General features: G+C 54.4%; 2 protein-coding genes across 2 annotated transcripts; one reads left to right on the plus strand and one right to left on the minus strand.

The window, feature by feature from the left end:
• Positions 1-918: 918 nt before the first annotated feature.
• Positions 919-4,158, minus strand: PG997_002351 (uncharacterized protein; the record flags this gene model as incomplete). Its single annotated transcript, XM_066806666.1, has 3 exons — positions 919-2,009; positions 2,096-3,370; positions 4,140-4,158. 3 exons carry the CDS (start codon positions 4,156-4,158, stop codon positions 919-921), a joined length of 2,385 nt encoding a protein of 794 aa, XP_066673962.1.
• An 8,760-nt stretch (positions 4,159-12,918) lies between these two features.
• PG997_002352 (uncharacterized protein) lies at positions 12,919-14,119 on the plus strand (the record flags this gene model as incomplete). The annotated part of the gene is made up of 2 exons (XM_066806667.1): positions 12,919-13,366; positions 13,617-14,119. The coding sequence occupies 2 exons, from the start codon at positions 12,919-12,921 to the stop codon at positions 14,117-14,119; spliced, it is 951 nt and encodes a 316-aa protein (XP_066673963.1).
• Positions 14,120-14,412: the final 293 nt, after the last annotated feature.

The following is a 14,412-nucleotide window of genomic DNA, read 5'->3' on the forward strand; positions in this document are numbered from 1 at the left end:
TCCAGATACAAGCGGAAAATAGTGTATGTACCTTAGTTAGACCAGCCGTTTGCCCGGTAGATGTTGTATATCAAGGATTTGCATAGATCAGCATGTCCCAACAAGACAGTGAGAATTTCAACAGTGATGATAGAGTCAAAAACAAAGTTCTTCAATAGATACATACAAAAACAACTATATACAACGCCCGACTAGAGATTTGCAAACAGGCCCGGAAACACTAAAACAATTATAATATAACAGAAATTTGGTACGATCCTGTGATCTCGCAATCTGATATGTCCATAACCCCTTGTAACGCAAACCTACGCCCGCCGAGTTTTGTTTTGACCGCAGACAAATCGACGATGATAGTGATGATGATGTTGATGTTGATGATGATGATGAAACGCCCCTTTTGTTTCCCGAGCTCGTCCGCCTCCCCCACCCCCAACTCCAACTCCTACTCTCCCCGTTTCCTGCGCCAAAAGGCATGTGTTGTGTGTAATGATTCTGACTGACGCCCCAAAATGCTCTCACGTGTATCGAGAGACAATATGCAAGTCGGGGAGGATTTCTGCTCGTGTTGCAACTGAATCCATCCCCTCGATATTCCTCTTTTTTCTCGTGACACCGAAGAGACCAGAGCAAGTTGTATAGCACGAACTTGCTTTGTCTCTTGGTGCCTCGCTTTTCTTTTTTCCCGACTTTCCTTTCTTTTTCTTGGTCTTACATCTCCCCCACGCTGAGCAATGACCCTCTCTCCATTCCTTCGTCGGTTGCCCGACTATGCAATTCTTTTTGTTGTGTGAATAGATCCAAGAATGGACATAGACTTTCTGCTGTTTGTGTGATTACAAGTGGTAACTTGGTAAAATGAAAAATAAGGGAAGTTGGTACATAGAATGTAGGCTGATATGTTGTATATATAAACGCAGTCTAAGCACCCTTCTGGTTGGGATCATGGGGGCCACCACCGCCCGGTCTGACAGCCCATCCAGATTCGTAGGGTTCGCGTTTGTATGGCGAGTAACCCTGCTGGCTCTGCTGCGTCGTAGCCGAGCCGGGTTCCGAGGGAGGTCGGTGCTGTGCTTCGGACGACTGGTGGTCCATCCGCAGGGGCGGTAGCCTCGTAGTCGGTCGTAGTCCCGTGGGCGTTCCAGGCTGTGACAACGGAGCGCCAGCATAGCTCAGAGGGCTAGGAAGAGCGTGTGGTGGGCCTTGGGCTTGGTGATGTTGGGAAGGCGGTGGCACTGGTGCGAACTCGAGCCCGGAATCGGTTCGTCGCCGCCGCGAAGGCCTTTCGCCTGTGACAGGGTCTCCTGCCCCGTATGCACCTGATGGAATAGGCGGCGGAGGGGGCACACCACCAACAGAAAGCGACTCCGCGTGCCTCCTCCTAGGCGGGCTCGGTTGTCTCTGGTGGTGGTAGCCGCTCGGCTCGCTCGTCGCCGTACTCCCAGCTGGCCCACCGCTTTGCTGTGTCCGCCAGACGATATCGCGTAGACGGTTGCGCTCGATTTCGATCTCTTCGAGCTCCTGCAGTCGCTTCTGCATCTCAGCATTGTCCTGCTGGAGCTTCTGCAGGTTCATGACCTGCTGCTGCTCGCGCTCCTTCTTGCGCAACCGGAAACGGGCCGAAGCACCCGCGTTCCGCTGCCTCTTCTCGTCCGAGGCCCGCGAGGCCTGGTGCGTGTCGACGGGGATCGTGAAGACCTCGCCATTCACGGGCGCAATCCGGAATGCGAGCTGGCCCTCGGGCACCGGGATGGCTCGGGGTGAAGAGCCGCCACCATAACTGCTGTGGCTGCTGCTATATCGGTGTTCCCCTCCATGCGACGAACCAGGCGGCGGATACGCGCCAGGATGGTTGTATTGATACGTCCCAGGATACGGCGGTTGCGGGCCGTGGAACTGGTGTTGTTGCTGGCGGTTGTCTGAAGGAGACTGTAGCCCTGCTGCTGGCTGGGAGAGCGCTCGAGTGGTCGGGACGTTGTGCGGAGGGGGTTTCGCGGTGCAAGGGGATGGTGCTGATGTTGCGGAGGCGCTCCATGCGTGTAGTTCGATCGTTGGTCTGAGAAGCTATCGATCGAAACCTGCCTTCGCATCTCCAAACCTGCCGAGGATGGTGGCGGTGGCGGTGGCTGATGATGAAGCAAAGGCGCCGGCGAAGAAATCAAGGGCCGGTTTGGCGGTGGAGGACCACGACCGCCACCCATGCTGAGTGCCCGAGGGGACTGCGGCGTCAGTATGCGACGGGTGGCAGCCCCCATTGATGGGAACGGGTGCATCGACGGTGAGGATGCAGGCGACTGCCTTCCTGTCGACAAGGACCTATGGTGAAGCATGCTCCCAAGAGTGGCCATGTTGCTGCTGTTCTCCGACTGCTGATGCTGCTGCTGCTGCTGCTGCTGCTGCTGTGATTGCTGCTGTTGCTGTGGCGGTCCCGCTAGACCATATGGTCGAGGTGTGTAGAGTTGCGGTGTCGAAGGGTTGGAACCTTGTTGGCTGCTCACCGCTGGATTATACCTTCCGCCCAGCCTCTCGTCCTCTATAGACCGTGCGACTGCCGATGTCGGTGTGCCCGGTCCTGGGGAACCTGATCGGGGTTCGGTTGCTGCTGGGTTCAGAATGTGGTGAACTCCCAAACTGCTCCTCTGTGGAGAATGATGCACCCGCTCGCCATTAGTCGTGGGGGTTCCGAGGCTGTGCCTAGGCCTGTGATACAGATGCTGGGTCTCGAGCGCGGCTGCTGCGTCTGACGCTGCCGCCGCTACCGCCGAGCTCTCAGCTCTGCGAGCCGCTTCTTCTAGATTCCGCGGCGAGACGGAGCAGACTCGCGATGCCGTGTTTGTTGCTGTGGGGGACTTCTGTGGTAGCTGTTGTTGGGGAGCAGGCGAAGTAGAGCCAGACGCAGGTCCCTTCTGCGACATCGGATCCTGGTCCCCGGCTCGACGGTGGTCCCGAGGACCAGACCATTGACCACGCTGCCGGTCGAACTCTTCTTCTCTGTCCTGGTAGTGGCTGCCGCTGATGTGGTCGGAACCTAGGGCATGAAACGCCGTTGCAGTGTTGGTGTTACCTAGGGCTCCTGCCGCCGCCGATTCAGGATAGCTGCCCTCCGTTGGGCTCGGATAGGCAGATGTCACACTTCGGATGGTCAAGCGCCCCGAGTGGGCGGAGGAATGGAAAGGTTGACGAAAGCCTTCGGTGACCGCCACGGCGAAGACTTGTCGTGAGCAGTGGGAGATGGGAGTGTGTGCCGGCCGGGTTGGTCGTGGCGAGGCGTGTGTGAGATCGCAACAGGGTCGTATTGCGTAACGGGAACCACTTCCAAAAATCCACGTCTGACGTAAAGCTCTATTTTCAGGGTATTCGAATGCGGTGACACCTGAGTCACTATGTAGTTGGCTCTTCGGGAGAAGTTACCACCTTAGTTATGTGTCAAGGGTACCCCAAATCCAATATAATTCGATGGTTCGGTGCAGGTCTAACACGAGTGTGATATCGGTATGCTGCCGCAGTGATATATTACCGATGATGACAAAGAGGTGTGTGTAGTCGAATGGGGAGGGGCGGTCTCTCTTTGGGATGTGAAGTGAAATGCAATGGCTGGTCTGGTCTGTCTTGTCGGATGGAGATAGATAGCAACTCCCAAGCAACCAAGGTCTCCAGAGGTGCGTGCCTTATGAAAGAGTGCCCAACCGGGGTAGTAGCTGCTTCCAGGAAAGCCTAGTTTCTGTTGTGACCTGTGGAATTAGATGCAGGAAAGCGGACCAGTGATAGCCGTGATGAACACCCTGGGCGCATTGAATGGCTACCGAGCACCTTAGCCCGCTACGAGATCAGCCCGCCCTGGGCAGGACAACCCGGGGGTGTCTAACAGCAAAGTTGAACTGTGTGTGGCCCAAGATTGGCGACGGCGTGGGTAATGCCCTCAGCCCCAACGCCTTGAGGGTAAGCAAGATGGTCGAGAAAGGGACCAACGGCCAGAGAGTTGAAGCAATAAGATGGAAAAGCTGGGTATGGTTCGTGCGATTCGACACGAGGGCCGCGAGATCCAAATTTCCACTGATACGCTTTGCAGATTTCAGTAAGAGGGAACGAGTGCTTTCCAGTAAGAGAGCAGCATGCTGGTGGAAGGTATCCCGATCACGCACTTTGCTTGCCGGATTCCATGACGGGCAGAAGCGAGCCCGCGTTCTCCTCTCGGGGTATTTCTCATTGCAGTATTGATTCTGGTCCTTGGCAGAGAAGGGTCGTCCACCGGCTAACCTAGCTCCTGTAGCTAAGCTAGCTAGCTAGCAAGCAGGTCGTGGGAATCAGCATCCAGTTGCCCGCGGTCCCTTTCTTTCCCATCGATTTCCTAAACTTGTTCCAGAAACTGGGTGGAGCTTGCATGGGGGGGGCTATAATGGAGAGGCAAGAAGAAACGAGCAACACTAGCTTATTGAGACCGAGGCCGGGGTGCATCAAGCTTCAGGGGCCCCCTGTAAAGCTGCTTGTATCGATGCTCGGACGTTGACAGGGCTTGGACGTCGCCTTCTTTTCTTCTTTTTTCCTTCCTCCAAGTACAGGGCCTTGTACCCGAAGTACCGCATCTTGCTGTGAATTCTCTTGCAGATATATTATCTGGGCATAAACATGAATGACATGGCCATCTCATATGAGCCGATGACGTGCCTCGCGGATTTCACGCCTCGATGCTGCTCAACTAATTATGTATGTGTTTGCAGAGAGCAAGGAGAGCCAATCAATCGCGGCCATGCTATGGGGGAACACCCATCACTCGCATTGTGGCACTCGCCAGTCGGATGCATTCAACGACGTGTCAGTATCATTGCTTACGTCGGCGGGACAGGCTGCTGCTGTCCGTACAGTATGCGCAAGTGACCCCGAGTCTTGTCATCATGCGTGCCGAAGACCGCCACTCTGGCACTGTCGACCTAGACCCTACATGAGAGGTGTCCGCCCTACAGTGGCCACCGACATGTGTATGTAGATCTCAGCTTTGACCTCGACAAGCGCAGCCCGTACAGAGGAGTTCTGCCGGTGACGATGTCAGAGGTGCATTGATCATGGAAGTAAAAAAGTACACTAGTGGAAGTGACAGTGCTACATGTATGAAGTGGGAGCGGAAGGGACTTCCGTGTGCCGGAGGCAGAGTCCTGAGAGGGGTGGCTTATTTGAGGCATGGCGATGCTCCGTAACCGTGGAATTGATCTTGGCTCCCATTGTCGATGCCAGAACGCGGCAGGCGAAGAAGGGATCTCCATGCGAGAAAAGCGGCTCAGCGGCTGCATCAAAGGACCTTCCTGGCGACAGGCTGTTTCAACGCGCGCTTCTGCGGCAAGAGAAGGGAGGTGCAAAAACAACCTGTCACCTCGAACTGGAAAGTGTGAGGTATCCTGTAGATACAGGTCAACAGTGCCTCACTCAGCATCTGACGCTGCGCCGGGAAACCCACCTGGGATGTCAATATATTGAAGACAATAACGATGGTGATAGATGCCGAACCCGACTTCACCGCACATGTTCCTTGGTCACCTTGTACTGAGTCGAGCCGTGGCCCGGGCATCCAACACACACCGTTGGGCGGCTACGCAGGAGGCAAGCTCCTTACCGCTTCTGGTCACATCTTCCAAAGTCCACTCCGTGGTTGGTAAATGGCAGGTACATGCAAGTGTACGTCGATTGCAGGCATGTAGGATGGATGTAAGGTCCAGAGAGGTGTGATCAATGGGGGAGATCAGTGGGCAATTGGGCTCCAAAGTCAAAAAGGCAGGCTAGCTAATGCACGGCGCAGAATCCTACTTGGCCTCTGGCTGCAGTAAGTACATACATACATACATACATACAGCTACAGCGACGGCTACAGCATACAGTGCAGCACGCCTACATAAACATAAGCACCGCACTTCTGCACCTCCTGCACCTCCTGCAGCGCACCTCCTGCGCCAGAAGCTGCACCTGTTGCACCCTACTGCACCTGCATCCCATAATTTTTCAGTTGACAACGTGGACCTAATGGGCACCAGTCTTGTGGTCCCCTTCGCTGGAGCTGCATCGCTGCAATACTGGGTCACTTGACTCAATAACAGCAAGCGAAAACCCATCTCCGCGATGGCAGCTAAGGTTTATTAGGATACAGTAGTCGGAAACATGTGGGATTGATGGGGCCCGGGCAGTTAAAAACGTGTGGCCGGCGACAGCTGGGGTGGGGAGGCCCTGATGATAACATTCAATGAACCCTCCAGAACGCTATTGCGCCATGTACTTGTGCCTGGGTCTAACCAAAGGAACCATAGGAACCAGAGGACCCAGGGGTTTAGCGTCTTTCCAGCGCGAGCGACTGGCGAAAAAACGTTTCTGCTCAGCGGTGCCGGGGAAGCGGAACGGCGTCACTAAAGGCTCTCTCCCATGTTTCGACGTCACTCCTCTTGTCCCCCCATTCAAGCCAACCACCAACTCACAGGTGCCCTTTCATCCCACTTGGATTGGACATGGACGGGCAAAGGAGGTCTGAGGTGTGGTTTTGACGTGGTCCGGTACAGCCTCTCTCATAAATGACTGGTCAGCAAGGTCGGTGTCGTGGCATGGGAAAGGAACAAGTGGCCAGCCAGTTCATCTTGGTTCCCTGTCTGGTGGCTGTCAACAAAACGAGATGCGTCCCGGAGATCCCCCTGCAACAAGCAATTAACAGAGCGACCAACCGCAACCCCTGGATATTGATTGCGTCCAATGTGCGCAATAGGGAACCAAGAAGCTGCAGCCAATTCGTGCCAGTGGCAGGGCTCTCGCGATGATGTTCTGTTGGCTTAGAGCACCAGCCAGACAAGAGGCGACGAAGGTACTCCAAAAATTGGGCGTGATACCATACCACACCATACCATGCCTAGCAGGCTAGGCGCCTGGCCCTCATCAAAAAGTGTCCCGAGCGGTCGGGTGGGAACATCTGCTGATCCCAGAACTCTGGAAAGCCCTATCCATGTAAGCACTATAATGTAGGTGGTGCACATCTTGCTACAGGGTTCCCTGGCTCACAACTTGCGATGATGTGCATCCCATTCCACATTCCAGCCCAATACGCAATCAGCAATGTCATCCCCATCTTCGAGAACATTGCTGGCAGGCACTGGAAAGATTTTTGCTGGCAAACACGGCGCTCTACCCAGTCTCTACCCACCCGGCGAGCAAATTAAATACGAAAGTCATGCTATTGCTGTCACTGCTGATCTGATGGCTGCATTCAAGCCCCCCATCGTTTGGACTGCATCTATCCAATCCATGCCGCTCCCCCGATCACCGACTTCTTCCAGCATGTCGGTGAATGGGTGGGGGAAAGGCCAGAAGGGGGGGCCGCCGAAACCTACAGGTATCCATTCCCGAAGTGCCCATTCTGAACTGGAGCTCCCTAATGTAGATTCAATCTCACCTGATCGGGCAGGGTAACCTAAAATGCCATATACACACTGTCCCTATAGCAGATTGACTCACTGGGAAATTTCTGCGCACTGGTCCCTACCCGCCGCAACGATGCAGTGCAGACGCCGTCCACATACATTACCCATTGCGCTCTCGTGGCCACCTACATGAGATGCGCAGATACGATATTGCCTAATTCCACACATCCGTACCATACATATGTACGTGGTTTATGTAAGTCAGCACACCCGCCGTTATTCATGCGCTATCACCTTGCACATATTGGACTCACTCTATTTATGTAGGTAGCCTATCCCGGCAATCCGCCAGGGACCCCCGGCAGGCCACGGCAGGACGGCCTGCATATCTCATGTGCACGTACATATGTGCGGGAAGCTGCACGTCTGCAAGGACCAAGGGATTGCTGCCAGAATTTTTTAGTCGCAGGCCATGAGGAAGAACGAGAGAGAGAGAGGAAACAAAGGGCCCCTCGCTAAACACCCAAGCCGCCAAGCACAGTCCTCCCCGTATGCGGCCATCCATGCGACCACCCAATTCCCCACGCGAAATTGCCTGCTGGTCTCTCTTACCGTATTCATCAGCGATCACTCTGGCCTAGCGCGAGGACTCTTATTTTCACTGCGAAGTTTTTCCTTTTCTTCCAAAGGATCATCCCGGTTGAGAAGAAGAAGAAAGAAGGAACATATTCCCCATCCCAGCAGATTGGACGCCCCAGGGCTCTAAACTCTGACAGGCATCGTGTAGATGTGACGAGGGGAGGCTGTGCCCTGCCGTGATGGATGTCGTCAGCAGCTTCGACTTGCATACATACGACATGTTACAGTTTTCTATCACTAACGAACCTGCCAACAGCTCGTATGTTGATGCGCAGGCTCAAAGTGCAACCAACCCGTTCGATTCGCGCGCCATAGTGCCGTGGTCAGCATCGGAGTCCAGTCCGCGATGACTGCGCATGCACTGTTCTACCCATTGGGCCTTTTGCATCCTTCGCGGGTAACCGAAAGCGGTCGAGGAGGAGATCTGCAAATGACGATGGGCATATATTTGGGGTAGATAATCACCTTGGAGGTTGGACTTCGATGTCGGGATATAGCGTTGCAATCTCCTATGGCGCAAAGTTTGAGCACCAATCCTTCGGCCTGGAAGTGTCCCGAGGTCGGTCTTATCAGGCACAGGCACAGACGCCATACCGCAATGATGGCAGCTTAGGTACTGACTTACATGCAAGTATGAGACAATCCCTAAGGCGAGACAGGGCGAGACGATTCAACCCGTCGTCAACTGGGGCCGTCTCAAAGCTCAAGCCCGGCTTGGTCGGTTGCGAAAGCTACACGTCATATTGCCCGCCCTGCCCTACGAAGTACCTGCCGGCCTAGGGTTGGTGATTTGATTGCTTCTGTCTGCAGCAGCCATCAACACCGTCAACACCCACGTTGTGCTAGAAAGCCCATTTCCGGGATAGGCAAAGGCCGGCGTGCTCTTCCCAGCATGCGTGGCATTCACCAACGCCCTCGCAGCATGGCCGGCTTGGTTTGTGGACAAATCCGAGCCGAGTGGGAATGTGTGATCAAAGCTAATTAAAAGCTATGTCACATTAACGACCGTGGCGCGCAGCAATGCCACGCCATTGAGCAACATCGTAATATCGTTGGATCTTGTTCTATGGCGCCCACGCTGCCTTCGTGACCCGGTTACGCTAGATGACGCTTGCGGGCGTTTAATTTGGCGTATATTGGTGAGTGCCGTCCGTATTCCTCCTCGCTGCATGCGAACCTCTCGGCTTGCTTAATGCAATGCTAATAGCACACCTTCAGATCTTCGATGTCAAAGAGAAGGAGCCCGCCGGAGCGACGATGTCGGACTCCGGCCAGGAACTGAAGGAGCGGTGAAACTGTTTCCTAGACACCCAAGGCCTTGCGAGAGGCGCGACATGGCAGTTGTATCCTCCATGTTCCTCCAGCTTGATGCATATAACGCTCGACAGCAGTCTCAGCCTCGGCCGAACAACAGGACCCAACCCCGTCCAGAGGCGGCCTGGGTTAGGCTAGAGCTAATGGCGCAAGTGATTGGCGTGGAATTTTGACCGGTAGATGCATGTACCATGTTCATCATGTTACCCACTTGCTGCAGGTGTGCCCTTCCCTACCAGCGATCATTGACGGTGAGAATTCGACGAGGCTATGTTTCGCTAGCCAGCCATGGATGTGTTCTCTATGGGATGCGCGCGGAAGGCATCGTTCCTAGGTTCTTCTGCTGGGTTCACCGCAACGAACAAGGTTTCTGACCTAGGAACTTGCCGACAAGGTCAAGGTCACCCTCACACTCACCGAGCTCAGGTGAGCATGGGGCTTTGGCTGGTCACCGCTGCAACGGAACGAGTAACGCCGCGAAAAGTGACCAGACAAGAAACACATCCCAGATGATAGTGCTGAAATGACAACAGCGACACCCAGCCCTCTGGCGCAGCGGTCACTTCATGTACCGCTGTCATGGCAATTAAGAAAGGGCTCTAATCACGCCGTCTGAGGAACTACTGTAGTGTAAATGTGCGCGAGAACCAAAACACTAAATTGCTTTATCACAGCCGGGCCGTCCCTCTAGTTGCCAGAGGTTAGGGTTGCTTCCTTCTGAAACTAATACATGCCGTCCGAATTGGTGCGACCTGCGGATGATCATGCCATCCATCCTGCGGCCATCCTTTCTGCCTCTCTGCTAGTACCCGCGCGCCGGTGGCAGAGGAGCGGAAGTTGGGGTAACGGGACATGACATTTGAACAATAACATGGCATGCCCAAAGATGCGCGCTCATGGGTGGGTGTGAGAGAGTGAGAGAAAGTTGCTTTTCCCCAAATGTTTCACACTCTAAGTTTGCATTGCTCATTTCAGGAAAGCGACTGGTCGATAGCTTGTTTGATTGAGTTGACAGACGAAATGCGTGACCTGCCTGGCCATGCAGTTATTAAGCAATGGGGGGCAAGTAAATCTGCAGCTAATTTGATGAGGTGCAGTTTACTTGACGTATTGGGAAACTAATTGCATGGATCTGCCTGGGGGTCGCGATCCAGCCCTCCCCCGGATTATCATTCACTACCTGAGCAAGCCCAGCAAGGCACAGTTGACAGCACTGTAAGTCATGAAACAGGGCTATGTTATGTACTTTATGTTCCAATGCATTAATCACATCAATTGAAACAAATACCGTTCCCTTCATGTACATACATACTAAACCTACATCAATATGGTACCTTCTCTCAACTACCTGTCGGATCGCATGGCCTCTTTCTCAAATTTGGAATTGGGAGAAAAGAAAGCAAACATCCAAAAGAACCAAACTCCCAAGGAAGGATTGCACTACTGCACCGGAAATGGCATCCGAGCAGCGAGCAAGCAGAAAAAGCAGTGCGACGGCGCCGACGATTGCTCGCCTGGTAACCAACTATTTTTAGGGCGCCGCTGTTCATCAAGGCCTCGCCTCGTCTCCTCTCCTCTCTAGGTCGGCCTGGGGCTTCGTTGGTTCTCCAATGGCGCCGGGCCAGGTGTACGGTACCAGTCATCCCTTGAATCTCTCAGTGATCGCATTGTTTGCTACTGCAAGATCCGCCTCGCGCCGATGCGACCACAGTAGAAGCAGTCGAGAAGCTCACTAGAATCGTTGGAGGGGATATTCGCCGAAGCCACTGCCACTGGCAAACATGTTTGTTCCTCTGTTTTCCCACTTCCCCCCACGCTAACGAGGATGGGCCACACCCAGAGATACGGTCGTCATCGGTGATTACACAACCTTTTTCACTCGCTTCATCTGCTGGAAATTATTATTGAGTAATTCTTGGGCCCCGTCCCATCAGCCATCGGCGACCTCATTTCCGCGGCGCGACGTCTTGTGGTTGAGATTTGTTCTGTCATCACGGAAGGCCCTTCTGATCATCCGGACCACAGTCTCCGTCGAGAATGTACCTGGAGTTCGATCCCGGGCAATCTACAATGCATATGCCTGGTGTGCGATGCATCGCTGTCTCATCAACCTGCGTGGCGGCAATGTTTGCTTTTCTCAAGCACCTAGGCTCATCATACGGGCGTGCATAGGGCGGCCGGTCATGTGTGCGTACCCCTCCAGAGAGAGAGCGAAAGAGAGTACCATGAGATGAATGGCACAATGCCCATCTGGGCGGAAGCAGGTTAAGTAGGAGTATGTATGTATGTGAGTTCGACACACCACACGCCTTGCAGCAGCCGCACAGCAGCCCAAAACCGAGAACCCCTGTGCGTCCCAGGGAGACTCGCCGCCACTGTTTCTGATATGCAGCCACCTATGCGCGCGATGCAATCATGATGTGTTGCGCAGACAGCAAGAAGGAAGCATGCGACCTTCCCGTCCATCCATCGTGAGACAAATCACCGTCTCCTTTTCTGCTCGGGTCGGGCCCAGCCTTGCCTGGGTTCTTTGGGAATAGCCATGTCTCACTTTCTGAGCCATTGATTCTGCTTCAGTTCTCCGGGAACCTGGTCGGCCAGCTGAAAATGACTCGTCACATCTTTGCTTGCACCATCCATCCACACCACCCAGCTCACGATGTCTCGTTGACGGACGGTACGGAGTCTTTCAACCTGCCTTACCACGTGGTTTTCGGTGGGCATCTGAGAAGCGCCCCAATGATCGGAGGCGAGGACGTCGGCTGTGTTCCGTTACACAAAACAATTGGCAAGATAAACTTCAATCTCGCGATGCCCACCGCCGAGAATTGACTCGGAAAACCGAAACCTCGTCCGTCCAAGTTGAAGTTTATTCTGCACGTGCATCGCCTGCTGACATTCTCCCAGCACAGGATGCATCACGAGGGGCTTCGAGATAATTCTACCTCCCCGGCCGGGAGGGCCAATCAGCTATATGTATACGGTGTACTGGTCTCCCAACCTGTATGGCTCTTTCGTCGCAGCGGACATCGCGGCCCTAGGGATGATATCGCTTCTGAGCCGACCGGCCCCGGTCGCAAATAGGCGGATGGAGAATCCATCCACACATGCAGCGGGGTTGAGGGCCGTATTCCGTGGCCATCATGGGATAGAATTCCAACAAATATAGGAATTTCTGTGTCATCTGTATTGTCGGGGATCGATGCATTCGCCACGAATATCTAGGGCATCGTTGCTTGTCATGCGAGAACCCGCTTGTCGCTCTTCGTGAATGTGGGAAAGGTAGAGAGAGTGTTACACATCGAGACCAAGCACCTGCAGGAAATCTGCCTAATAAGTTTTAGGGACCAGCCCCGACGCCGTCTCTCCGCATCGCTCCGCGAACCGTCGGAAAGCTAGACTCAACTCCACCAGGGCTTCGGCTACGTAATCGACGTTCGGTGCTCCCAATCCCTCACCAATCGTATCAGATAGCCGTCAAGCCACATCCTCCAACCGCAGACTCACTTTCGTGCAACACCAACCATATCATTAACTGAGACATATCAGAAGACCAGTAAAGAAGGCAACCAATCAAAGAAAGATGACTTCTTCGTCCGATATCCAGACCTGGGAGGTGAAGGAGCCCTACCTCAAGCTCCACTGCAAGCTGGGCGAGGGTCCCTACTACGAGCGGGCGACCAACACGCTGCGCTTCGTCGACATCATCTCGAAGCGGCTGCACACGGTCTCGCTCGAAAAGGGGCCCGACTCGCTCGTCACGCAGCAGCTGGACACGCCGATCTCGGTGACGGCCGACATCGCCGGGGTCGACCCGCGGGACAAGATCCTGATCGGGGCCAAGTTCGGCGTCGCGGTCCTGGACCGCAAGAGGGCTAGCGAGAGCAAGGATGCGTACGAGTACGTCGCCAAGTTCCACAAGATGAAGGACAACTTCCGGCTTCGCGGGAATGATGGGGCGGTTGATCCGCATGGGCGGTTTTGGCTCGGGACGATGACGGATTTCGAGTTGGGGCCGTTTCAGTCGGAAGGTGAGTTGCTTAATTCTTTTCATTCATGTTTTTATTTCATTTCCTCGGTGATCCGGCGTCTCTCTTCCGGCGTTAAGGAGGTTTGAGATGAATTGCTATTGTGCTGCTCAATTGCGTGAGGGACACAAGTTACCCCTCCTCCGCCGTGTTGGTGAGACAAGGAGAGGACGCAACAGAACTCCGCCGCCATTCGATACTTACAGCAAGGCTTAACTTGACTGACTCCTCTAATTCACTTGCGCGCACACAGGTTCCGTTCATATGTTCACCGGCCGCCAGGGCTCGGTGGTGCTCAAGGAGGGCGTGACGATCCCCAACAGCGTGTCGTGGTCGCCCGACGGCAAGACCATGTACTTCACGCACTCGTCGGCCAGGACGATCCACGCCTACGACTACTCATCCGCCGCCGGGTCCGCCGCCATCTCCAACGAGCGCGTCTTCTACACGCACGAGGGCTCCGGCGAGCCCGACGGCCACCGCATCGATGTCGAGGGCAACCTCTGGACCGCGGTGTACGGCGAGTCGCACGTGCTCAAGGTCTGCGGGAAGACGGGCAAGGTCGTCGGCGAGGTCAGGCTGCCGACGCAGAATATCACGTGCGTCGAGTTCGTCGGGACGGAGCTCTTCATTACGACGGCGGGGATGGAGGAGGGTGCTGGGACTGAACAGGAGGTCGATTACAGTGGAGGGCTGTTCCGGGTCGATGTTGGGGTTGAGGGCGTGCCGCCGCATGAGTTCAAGCTTGATTTGTAGAACTCTTGAAGGTGACAGGCTGGTTGTCCGTCTAATGAAAGAGAGGACCTGTGGTATACATTAGGCGAGTCAGCTGTGTTCCCATGGGGAAGGAAATAGCTCTTCTCAGTGTTGGAGATTCAAAGGGGGGACCAAAAGAGTAAAAGAGAAGAAAATAGAAAACAAAAAAGTTTCCCATAAAGGGGTTTAAAAAAGTGACCGCAGAGGGAGTTGAACCCTCTTGCCTCTAAGTATAGGAATAAGACTACTACCGCTAGGCTACCCCGGCCCGGTCAAGGGAGGGAGGTATTATT

This window comes from Apiospora hydei, assembly GCF_038363865.1.
Source record: "Apiospora hydei strain CBS 114990 chromosome Unknown utg000003l_segment0_segment0, whole genome shotgun sequence".
NCBI lineage: Eukaryota > Fungi > Ascomycota > Sordariomycetes > Amphisphaeriales > Apiosporaceae > Apiospora > Apiospora hydei.